Source organism: Pygocentrus nattereri, chromosome 5, assembly GCF_015220715.1.
Source record: "Pygocentrus nattereri isolate fPygNat1 chromosome 5, fPygNat1.pri, whole genome shotgun sequence".
NCBI lineage: Eukaryota > Metazoa > Chordata > Actinopteri > Characiformes > Serrasalmidae > Pygocentrus > Pygocentrus nattereri.
The window spans coordinates 42,943,459-42,956,200 of NC_051215.1; the positions used below are offsets into that span (position 1 = coordinate 42,943,459).

The 12,742-nt window shown below is 39.2% G+C and overlaps 1 protein-coding gene across 1 annotated transcript in view; it reads left to right on the forward strand.

Annotated features, from left to right (window-relative positions):
• LOC108426855 (inositol polyphosphate-5-phosphatase A) overlaps positions 1–12,742 on the forward strand; it is a 171,617-nt gene that overhangs the window by 97,563 nt on the left and 61,312 nt on the right. Inside the window, exons 5-7 of the mRNA XM_017696653.2 lie at positions 1,303–1,366; positions 3,276–3,379; positions 11,980–12,032. Of these exons, the coding sequence (XP_017552142.2) occupies positions 1,303–1,366; positions 3,276–3,379; positions 11,980–12,032 (221 nt within the window). The remainder of the gene's footprint in view (positions 1–1,302; positions 1,367–3,275; positions 3,380–11,979; positions 12,033–12,742) is intronic.

Genomic DNA, 12,742 nt, shown 5'->3' on the forward strand with positions numbered 1-12,742 from the left:
CTCTCTCGCTTATTTCACTTATTTTGAGCTCTCTCTCACACTAATATCAGACAGAGGAGAGAGAATCTACTCTATGCTTTAGGTCACAAGGTGTCTGTTCTCATCAATTATTTGATGACAGTTGTTTTCCATGGGATAGGCTGATGTATCAAGGAGATGGACAGGACCTCATGTTTGTGTTTTTGACAAATCAGCAAATGTGTAATTTCTAGATGTGCTACGCTCATAAATAATGCAAAGGGCTGACCATGGCTGGTCTCTCTGGGTGCCAGCCTCAGTGGCTTCCCTCTTGCCAGCTCCCCAGAGCCTTGTCTGCCTCCTTGTCTCCCCTCTCCTCACCTGCTCTGGAAAGTTCACACACATCTCACTGGGCTTTAGCTCTACTACTGCCTGTCTCTCTCTATCCCTCTATCGCTCTGTGTCAATGGTTCAAAGTCTGCCATTATCAGCTGTTCAGCTGTACGCTCTGTGCTCGTCTCATGCTCTCACCCTTCCCCTTCTGCAGGGGTCCTCTTGTAGTGACCCCCTGCTTATTGTGGAACCGTGGAAGTTCTAGAGGTTTACTGGACAATTGACAGAATGGACCCTTTCGTGTTGAGGCCTCAGAGCAAAGAAGTCAGCTCCCCTGGCTTTATCTGCTGCCTGGAGAGCGTGAGGGGAGAAAGCTCTTCCAAAAGCAGCTAGTGAACTGTGAACCGGATCAAATCCCTCAGCCTAAGGGTTTTTTTTTCTCCCCATCCATCCTCTTTCTGGCTGAGTTTGTTTGGGGTGTCTACAGACTGGGAAACTGTCTGATTGTTCAGTAAAATTAAGAATATAATCCTATTGAAGTAAATCTTTGGTCATGCTAAACTCCGTCTGACTGTGCCTGCTGTGAAAGGCTCAGATTACTTTGACAGAATCGGGTCCATCTATAATTTACATGTCATATTTGAGTGTGGTGAACTCGTTACATAAGAAAAGGAGAGCCTTGTGTCTGTCTGTGTTCAGGGTCACATGGTGCCCGGAGTTTTGATCACAGCCTGTTTTCTCCATTCACATGGGAGAAGTGGATTTTGAGGCTTTTGTGGAGCTCTATACATAGAGGAAATGTTTTGAGATGGGAAATGCTGGCTGTATCACTTCCAGTCATTCTCCTTCAAAAGAGTTCTAAAGAATGTGTCATTCTGTAACCAAAACGAATGCATTTTGCATTGTCCCCGTTGTATTGTGCTTGTGGAAGTTGTAGAGCTGCTCATGTGACTGTAAACATGCGTCTTAAGCATTTTCCTCTAATCTTTCTCCTTTTCTTTCTTTGCACAGGCACTAGGAAGTTGCTACTTTGTACACGAATCCTTGAAAAACATCCACCAGTTTGATTTCAAAGGTAAGTCTCTTCATTTCCCATACTAGTCCAAGTCTGCTGATAATGAGGCATCTCAATCACTCTTACTGGTTCCATTAAAATAGCATGATACGCTGAGGCTGGGGAGAAAAGCAATCCAGAGAGATTGAGTTAGTAATAGGGAATAGCAATGCTTATTAATATTAGAATTTAATTCATGAGATTTCAAGCTGTGGTAATGGTGTGCTCAAGTATTGGACAGTTAGTGGTGACCTCATCAGCGGCAAGGGTCAAAGGTCGCGGGTCCCTGTGGTCACACTAATTAAAGCTGCTCCTATTACATGAGTGTCAGCATTAGCTGCTGTCACCCACATGAAGGACAGGTGAGAGGGGGCAGCAGTGGATAGAGGACCCTCACGCGCTGCTTTCTTCAACCATTCCCAATAATAAAACTGGCCTATAAAATCACAGCCTGTCTCAGACATGATGGCATCATTACTGAATTCTTTAAAACAGCCTTTCACAAAGGTTTAGTTTGGCAGTTGCAGTGTAGAATGACGAGTACAGTTCCACCCAGAAGTTTGAACATACCTAACATTATATTTTTACAGCTTTCCATATTTTAGAGTAATAGTGAGAACATCAAAACTATGAAATAACAAACATGGAATTATAAAGTGAGCAGAGTGTTTAAAAACAAATTTCCATTCTTCATATGAATCCCTCTTTATTATTCATAAATACTGCATTTAACTGAAATGAAGCACTATAAATAAACAAATGTAAACAATGCGAATTTTGAGACTAGCTTTAAGTCATTTTGCTTTGAAGAAAGTTATTGTATAATAAGTATCACTGATTTTTGCACCTTATATTCAATCTAAAAGACACTGGTTTCATATTTTTTTTTATTATTGATAATTGTCCATAAATATTGTAACCATTTCCTAATGCTCACTTCAAAGTCTAAATAGTAATCTCCCCTCGCTAAAAAGGGCTTAGTCTAGTGTAATACACAAAATGATTCATAAGCAAAAGAGACTGTAAAGATAGAACCGAACCAGCTCTGCATTGAGTTTCAGCCTCTACTGTGTCTCTATATTTTCAACTTTGAAAAAAATAGCAGCCTTGCTAACTTTAACTGTTCCCCTGGTTTGTGCTGTTGAGTCAATGACTTGTTCCCACTCCCTGTATCCGAAGTAGCAGTTAAAGCCAATGCTTCTTATACGAAGTTGAGAACGAGGAAAGCATAATTATATCAATGCCAAAATTGAACCGTTTCATGTGAATAGAGTTTATTAAAGTTTCGATGCCGTATTTAAATGACATAAAATCCTCTGCTGTACATGAGGCAGCTTTGCACTCTTGTGGCACTCATTCTGCTGCCTTCATGAGGAGTCACCTGGGATAGGCCTACTTTTCCAATAGACCTTGTGTGTTTAAAAACAATCATTTTTCATTTACAAAAAATAAAAAAATATATATACATTGGCTTCAGATTCCCTGTTTGTCCACATTTAAAGTACTTCAGTACATTAAAATATGTGATTATAAAACCCATGATTATGAATGAATTCATTCTCGAATAGCAAGTATTCAGATAGAGGGGTTAAGTTTTCTGGCCTTCTCAGTTTATTCCAAACATTTGTTTTCACAATCAATATATATGAGACCAACTGTTTAGGATTGTTGATAGCTCAGAGGTCTAAAGCAGCCAAGTGTTGGAAAAATCAGTGAGCAAAGCCATGTCTGAGGTTAGGACATCAGGCTTTTTTTAAAATAACCAGTAGGTGGAGCAGTTGCCTGAAAAAGGCTCAGACACTCTTGCTGGAATGAAATTCCAATGAAATGAAATTAAGGATTTCTGCATGCTTCTAGCTAATTTCTCACCAGTTAATGTCCTGTGACAGTTTACTCTCTTTTATTTTGCTGTCTTGTTTATTTTGTGCAGCCAAGAAATTCAAGAAGGTGGCTGGCAAGGAGATTTATTCGGACACTTTAGAGAGTACATCCATGCTCGAGAAAGAGAAGTTTCCTCAAGACTACTTCCCTGAGGTGTGTTTATTGTTACTGTTACTGTTTAGACAGTGTATAAATAAAGGTTTAGACATTTATGCTATAAAACTGTTAGCTGTGATCTCCTTAGCATTTGTGTGATGAATGCCTACTAATTATGCCCTAAATTCTGGAGTAGAATTGAACTAGCATTCAATTCTCTGTCAGAGAAAGGGTCAGCTCCATAATTTGAATTAAATATGACCATAGTGCCAAAGATGGCAGCCATAAAAATGCCTTCAAGTGGAAGAGACCAGTCCTGAAATCAGTTTAATGAGACTGCTACAAAGCCTGTTAGAACATTTGAAGTAGTTGATAGTTATGGTCACATACCCAGTGACAATGTATTGAATGTTTTGTGTGTGGTGCACGCAGCATCAATCATATGTAAGCACAAACATACATGAATTATATTGTATCATGGAATGTTTGAAAAACATGTATTATGTAAATAAAGCAGGTACTATACCCGGATATATATTAATCACCAGCGAGACAAAACACATTCTGAATTTGGATTGCTTAATACAGGGAATTTATATTTAAACAAATTAGTTTTGGTCTTATTCTGCAAGCTGTGCAGAATTGCTACCAGTATGGTGCTTGAATTGAGTGACATTTCTATACCTCTGTTAGCCACTATATAGTTATAAATAACCATTTAAATTGTTTTTTTTTAAAAATCCATACATTTACAGTGGGATCCAAAAGTCCGCTGGTAAAAATGCTTCTGATTTGCATTCCTGTACAGTTTAATACATTTTTTTATTGTAAGTAACATTATCAGTATAACAATTTGAATGAAAAGTAAAAACTTTGAACAGTAACATGAATTGTTCATATTTGGTAGGTCCCTCTTTAGTGACAGAAGCTGTTCTGAAGCTTGCGTGTCCTAACTGTTCTTTGTTTTAAATTCAATCTCCTAAAACAGTTTTTTCTTAAAAAAACCAAACAAACAAACAAATAGATTTTCAGTGCAACCTCTTGGGACTTCACCATATATTGTTAAAGCTAACTAAATTATTACAATTAAAAGTTACTTTTTAAATGTAATAATGTTTCATTGAGCAGAGAAGCTAAATTTGTGTGAATGCTCCTCAAGCAAATGTCAGCAAACCATATTATAGCCTGTAGCTATGTGTAGCTATGTATATTTATTTGTAGTGAAATTAAAAGTTAATTAGCTGGTGTGTCAGATGATGTGTCTGTTATGACAGTGTTGGACAGCTTCATGTGTAGGGCATTTCTGTAACTTTACCTACTGTATGTCTGTGTGTGTGTCTGTCTGTGTGTGTGTGTGTGTGTGTGTGTGTGTGTGTGTGTGTGTGTGTGTATGTTGCCCTCTATAGTAGTGTCAGCGTGTGTGAGGCTGATACAGTAATAAAGAGCGAGGCAGCTCATGTGTCAGCCTGATTCTCAGAGCTCATCAGTTACCCACGCTCGGGTGGCCCGGACCCGCAAATATATGCAAAAGCAGACAGAGCTGGCCTTTCACGGGCCTTTCTCCCAATTTCCTCATCCTTCACACTCACATACACACACACACACACACTGACACACACACCTTCCCTCTGTATCCCCCGCCTCCAAATGTGACATTTCCACATGATCTAAAAGCAATTACAATGATTCAGGCACTACACCATTCACAATAATTACACAGAACGCAAGCAAAACAAAAACAGCAAGGTTGACTGGAGAACGAGGGAGAGGAAAAAAAGACAGAGAAAACAAAGTTTGTGCATTGATTTATGTGCGTTCCACAGCTGGGTTATGAATCTCAGATGATGCTCTCAAGAGCAGCACTCCAGATAATGTTATCCCATTTAAAACCAGCAGATTTGTGTAGTCTAGCTGGGACAGGGGACTCTCCCTCATGCTTGCACACACACACACGGTCAAACACATATACACACACGCACACACGGTGCTCTCCGTCGTGAGAGATTGGTTGTTATCATAGATCACCGATACGGCACAGACCTCTTATGAAAGATGAATTAATTTCACTAATGCTCTAATGCAGGGCTATGGTGAGGTGGCTGTGCTGGTGATAACCCTAGCTTCGTCCCGCTCCCCACACTGTGATTTATGCCCTCTTTTAGTAGATGAAACCGGCCAGATTCGCCATCCATCTGCTGCTCTAAAAGAATCCTATTAACGGTAAATTCAGGGCAAGATGCAGCGATGGTGTGACCAGGAGGAATTTTTTGCTCTCCTCCCGCTTCTGGGTCTGAAGTGTGGCGGAGTTGATTGCACAGGGTAGAGGAAGCACTCTTTGACACACTCGAGTGACATCTAGATATCGGACAAGAACCATACACAGTTGTGGACACCATCCCTCCTCCTGGAAATTGACCCTCCTGACAAGTTAAATTCCAAACTAAAACTTTCAAAGGAAACACTTCAGGTTGTTACAGCTCTTTGGAATTAAACACTGCGTCAGTGTCAGAAATAAGGCAACAGGGCAAAAGCACCGATATATTCACCCCTTTTGCCCCATAAACAAGTACAAGGCAAAGAACGATAATAATATAATAACAATATAATGTGATATTGTATATGCACAGTCTAGAACATATACAGCTAACATTGTTTAACATTTTTTTTATGTGTTTGCGTTAAACAAGCTTTTTTTATGTGTTTTATGTGTTTTTTTATATCTCAATTTTTATTAATGAATTTGAGTGAGGACAAAAACGGTCCACTTAACCTGTTTTTCTACTCTGAAATGGTTGGTTTGGATTGCAACTACATAGGTGTCCAGAAGCTACATAGCTGCTGAATGGGAGATAAATCAGGTGTAGCTGATGCTATCTTGCGTCTCCATGCCTAGCAAACTTTAAGTTAAATGTGAGGATGATGACTGTGATAATAATTGCAGTGAGTCAGTGGGCATTCAGCGAGGATGAGAACATGGCTAGCATCAGTAAGAAGTGAATGCTGTTGTGTCTCCTACTAGCATCATCAATTCACTGTCACTCTTACATGTCCTGATGACATCAGTGAAGGGGAAGGAATTTCATTCTCTCATTTGATTGACTGGCTGTGGGATTTACTGGCAGCGCAACAAGGAGATAATGCGGCCTGCATTCGTGCCAGGCTTTGTGAATCTGTGTGTGTGTATGGGCTTGTGTGCATGCAGGTGCACGTGTGTGTTTGGAGGTCCCCAACTTAAGCCAGTTCAACTTAAGTAGGGTTTGTTAATTAGCTGATTAGTTGGATCAGGTGTGCTAGAGCCAGGAAAATAGCAAAATATGCAGGAGAGGAGTAATTCCAGAACCATAGTGTTAGTGTATTTAATCTACTGTAGTTCTCTGCCACTCTCTTGGAAGTAAATGTCATTGAGTGTTTTGTGTGTGAGTGCCATTGTGCTTATTTGTGTACTAATCTCTGTACGGTTGCTTGCCCTTGCCCACATCTAGTGCATCGTCAGAGTGCTATGATATGACCCTGTATCCCCTTCAGAAGACTGGGTGGCCCAGCGTAAATGACTTTCCCCTCCCTGTATGCAAAACACTGCAGCCATGAGTTATGGCTCTAAGTGGTGGGCGAGCGAGGGGACAATATTAATTGAAAAGCCGAGTCAGAAGGAACTGGACGAAACGCCAGGCGCATTGTTTGTGAAAGGTCGAGCTGATGGATTCGGCGGCCTGTCATTTCTCCGGCTTTCCTCAATCCTTTTAAGTCGTGCCGCCACGCGGTCATTTGTTACGTTAGTTTTATTTATTTATGGAAAGGTTTCATGCGGACTCTCGTGCCTCTGAAGGCTTTTTGGCATGCCATTTTTTTAACACAGACACATGAGACTTTTGGTGATTGACTGAATAATTAAAAGCACATCTTTTTTTGTTTGTTTGTTTTTGGATGTACTGGACTTCATCTCCTGACACTTTCAAAGGGCAAAAACCTAAAAAAGATGAACTCTCTCTCCATACAAGATCCAAGGTGCTTTTATTGCCCGTCTTAAAGTGACGGCTCAGTGAAAAGCCATATCTCCTCAGTTTTCATCTTACTCCAGATGTACTCCATCAGCCAAGATGCTTATCCAAAGTGTGCGTCTGTATTTCTGCACTGGAGCTATGAGGCTAATGTAGCAAACAAATAATGGAATCGTATGCATCACTAATTAGATGTTAAGTCATCTAAAAAGCTTCATTTGCTTCTGTCATTTCTAACTCTGTGAGGCATGATTTTCTATGAAATGAGGAAAAAAGTCACAGTCACTTACACTACCCTTCAGTAGTAGATATTTCAGCTTGTCATATTAATAACTGTATTAATAACGGTAATTTATACATTCTAGATTGAAATACTATAAGCTAGACATCAGAAGGTATTCAGTATTTTAAAGACAACATCAAGAAGTTAACAAATGTTAAATAAATAATATACTCTAACTATACTTAGTAATTCCTTTACATTGTTTAAATCTATAATGTTTCCATACTTTTGCATGGTGGTCTGGTTCTAATCAGTGCTAGCAATTATTGCATTTTGTCTCTTTACATTAATTACATTTACATATTTAAATGTCAATCATGAATGTAGATATGAACGTAGTGTGGAATGGTAGAGTCTTGCCCAAGAACTCTTTTCTTTGAGATTATGTAGAGACAGTATGGCTTGAGGCAAGCGTGTGGTGATTTAGGCATATTATTTATATGAATCTAATTCTACAAGCTTCCGTTACTTTTCAGGTGCATCAACCTTATAGTTCCATTGCAAAACTTAAAAAAAGCAAACTTTAAACGTAAAAAATGTCTTTTCTCATCGACTATATTTGGAATAAGAGGAAAAAAATTGTAAAAAGTAAATTTTTTGTCAAACTAATGCATCAAGAAGGTTTGGAGTGTTGAGTGTTTGGGATGAATTCCTTACAATGCCTTACAATTGTCACCTTGGTCACCTCACCATGCTGTAACTCCTGTACTCTTACTTGAGATAACCGTTTCCTTGGCCTGAGGAATAATGGAATAAACAGTAAGGGGGGAGGCCTGCGCTTGTGATTCCTCAGTCATCAAGTTGTAAGTATTAATTATTACTTACAGCACATTTCTTACTGTGCAGCTCTGTAGGATGGTAGCCCCCCTTTCCAAATCCCAGACCCAGCTGGTGCTGTTATTTATTAGTCAAGGTGGGGTCTCTCAAGCGCGACATCACAAAGGTCAGTGCGTAGGAGCGTTGTAGCTTCGTATCCCCAAACCTATTCTGGAGGGCTTGTGACCTGGCTGGCTTTAGATAGAGACTGAGTCAGCTAGTGGGTGGCAGATATGAGATTATAGACTGCCCTGTTTTTTTCCCCTCGGACCAGCGCCTCTATTTCCACATTACTACCTTTCCCTACTGTCCGCTGTCTCCGGGCAGCCCTGCATGAGCCAGTAGTCACGTCGACCCACATTGACCACTCGTTCATCATTGTCATTGCTTGGGAGCTATCAGAGCAGCCTATTTCACCTCCAGCCTGCTGACCTTTCTAACGGACATCTGCTCCTCGACAGGATGACCCTTCCCTTGGCCACTGAAAGGTGGTGGGGGAAGCAGGCAGGCTGTTTCTCTGTGAGATAATTTGATGTGACAGGATAAGATTTGTTGTTTTTTATCATGAGCATTAAGGTCAATGGCGCAAATGCTTGTTTAGTTCTCAATCAGTGGGAGTGAAGAGTGCTAGAGATGTGATGTTCTGACACTTGGTGTTCTGATCCTATTTTTAAATGTTTTTGGCTAGGATTTGCAAAACAGCTTCACTTATTAATGCCTGTCTGAAAGTTCACTTCTGCAAATGGTTTAAATAGATGAAACCATATGGAAAGAAATTAATTATACACGACTTGATTTATTTAACATGATAAAGTAATAGAAGTCTATTTTTTTGTGAATAAACAAATGGGTTGGATGTTAAATACTAGATGTGTAACTTTTCAATATTTCATTTTAGACTAATCGCTGAAAAAAGGGCAGTGACTTTCAAGGTACAGATGCATGGGGTGGCATCTTTTGGAAGTCATTTATTTGGACCGTAATATTCATGTTGTATCTCTGAGGTTACATGTACCTTGGCGGGCTAAAATTCACATAGGCAGTGCCCTTTTTCTGGCAAAGGACTAAATTTAGTTGTTGGACTGGAATGGAATGGGTTAACACTCTTCCAGTATGAGGTTCTTACTTGCATGGTCATAAAAATAAAAGCACTACATGAAATTATGCATTCGTAATGCGTTTGTGTTATAAGCTGAATGATTTCTAGATTGGTAAACATTTCGTGCAGCTGGGTTCTTCTAAAGTCAGGCTTGTGTCCTGAGCTTCCCTCTCTTCTCGACCACGTGATCAGTCCACTGTGGTGTTATTGGGATCATACATCCTGCTCCGCAGTAGCTTATAGATTAATTCAACTATGCTAATGTAATTCAGTTTGATACAGTTAATCTTGTCCTAATGTGGTCTGAAAGATGTGAGGCGCAATCAAATACCTCTCAGGCTTTTAATTTGCATCAGAGTTTTTAAATAAAATTAGTCAATTTGTAATTATGTGACCTGGGCTGTAATTAGTTTATTCACGGCAGCAGTTAACTCCCCATTAGGAGCTCAGGGAGAGGCAGAGAGCGAGTGCATGGTTGTTTATTTATTTGTCTGAGCATTAGAAATGAGGACACTTGCCGTATCAATTTGTCTCTCATTTAATAACAAGCTATGTGGTAAATCATGTGCTGTGTGTAGATGTGTGCGTACGTACATGTATCAGGGAGTCCTGATTCAGTCATTCATCCAGTATATGATGAAGAGAAATGGTCCAGAAGATTGAAAATGAGATTAAGATGTTAAGGAATTCATACAAGGAAGGTTGAGAAGTTGCAGCAGACAAAACATAAAATGTTCAAGGAGCTGATAATATTTCAGTAGTTCTTTACAGGCTTGTGCTAAATATATAGTGAAGACTAAAAGAGTACAAGGTCAAGATTTAGACCACCTGCCTTATATGATTGTTCTGTTGTTACTGTTACTTGAGTTAAATATATAGCTGTGTAATATATAGTATAGTTATATGTTGATCTATAGTTAGGTCAAAATGCTTCTATTTTGCTTTCTTTTTTAATTTAATTTAAAGTTTTTCATTACAATTCAAAACAGTCGGAGTGAAAATTAGAATTTGATTTATCTTTTCATTTCATTAACATTTTAATTTGATAATGGTAAAATTTCAATTCAGAATTTCTTAATATTTGATATGTCCCCTTTTGCTTTAATGACTTTTGAACAGTGATCTAGAATTAGTGCAGAGTCTTAAATATGTATAAATTTGTTTATATTTTTCATAATTCTGTATATTTTTTTGGTTTATTACCAGATTTAAATGAGACAATCCCTGATTTTCCATTTTGTCTCAGACATTTGGACCCCACTGTATTTAAAGATATGAAGAGGTGCCAGTATGGAAGAATATATCCACCCATTTGAAGACTTGGTTTTATATTAATGTAGCTCTGAACCAGGATTTGTATGTCGTGCGGTCAACAATCTAATGTTTAAACTTTTTTATATAGTTCCTGACAGTAAAAAACTGTTTAAAACTCTGTGTAATACTAGACTGTGTTCTAAAATGGAACAGACTGTGGCCCAGTTGACAACAGTCCACTGTTCTCTCTTTGGGGCATAGATTATTTAAAATATCATTCATCTGTTATGTTAGCTAGGGTTGGGTTGAAATTTTAAACATTCTGAATTGGAATGGGCAGACTGAGGTCAAGGCCACTAACACAAAAATTATCTTCTTGTTCAAGCTACATGATAACGATTAATTTTAGGCATTTAAATCTCTGACCTCACACTAATTCAGTGATTCTTTAGGAAATCGTTCAATACGTCAAGAAGCATGGATAATAAAGTAAATACAAAAGCATAAACCAATCAATAATGAAACATGCCATGTTTTTTTATGCTTGAAAATAACCAACGAAGTGTAAATTGGCCAGAAGACAAGTGTACACATTGCCATTCAAAAATCTGGTAGCGCTTGATATATGATACTGCTGATAAACCACCAATCTTTTATGGCTTAATCTAACTTTAGGATGTTGTTACACAAAAACAATTCTTTATAATGAAAAATTGAGAGAATTACAGAAACCTGCAAAACTGCTAAGTATATTGGGAAGGTCTGACTCCGGTGCTACAATATCTTTATTATTTAAGAACTTGAGAGTTTTTGCTGTTCATAAAATTTGCTATTTGTTTTCGATCTGCTATTTATTTTCTTGTGTTTTAAGAAATGGCAATTGAGGAATATTATCAGCTTTAACAATCCACATAGGTGATGGTTGACATTGAGCAGTCTGCCCTGCTCTGACTGACCGAGACTGACCCATCTGCATGAGCTGAATTCTGTGCTTACCTACAAAATATTTTTCATGACCTGAAAATATTGAATTTGCCCTTCGTATGATCTGTCATTCACTACTAATTCTAACAGTCAGTTACATAGTTGACTATTATTGACAGAGATTGAGGGCGAGTGTAGAACATACTTGTACATTATATAATGTTTGGAACCTGCATTTCTTCTAAAATCTTAATGTTGTGCATTTTGTATCGCTTATCTCCAGTGCAAATGGTCCAGAAAAGGCTTCATCAGGACTCGCTGGGCTCTGGCAGACTGGTGAGTGCATGTGGTTTATCCGCACATACGCACGCACATACTTACGCTCACGACTCGCGTCCGTCTACTTGCACAGACTCTCCTCAGTTTGTGTGTGTATGTACTGCTTTCGGGCCAGTTAGCCAGGAAGCTCTTTACCCAGCCCTCTCCAGCCCCAGTCAGTGTGTGTTATAGTTCTGTGGGCAGGCCAGTGGACTGCAGGAGAAGGGCTGGATTGGATTAAGCCTAATCACGTTAGTCAAGCAGCTCCATCTGACAGATGACAGAAAACATTACATGCAATTGAACCTGCACATTCTGGATCTAAAGGTTTTCTCCATGGGGAGATGGGCAAGTGAGGGTGGGGCGGCTATGATAATCTAATAGAAGAAAAACAAGAGAACAAAAGGGCCGAAACAGGGGATTGGAAGAGAGGGATGATGCTAGACAGGGGCAGGGCTCTGATCCAGAGAGAGGGATGACATGCGGATGGCAGAGAGAGGGAGTGAGGGAATGAAACGGTGACAGAGGAATAACAGGCTTAGCCACGGTGTCACTGTGAAAGCATCTGTAGCATTCTACACATCACTTTTAAACAGATTAGAGCGCTGTGCACGTACTGTTTCATGTCATATTCTTTATAGACTTTATGTAAAGTGTGAAGGGTCAGAGAATGGTGCATCAAAAAGCAAAGCTTTATGTGCAGAACTGCAGAGAGTCTAAATGAAATT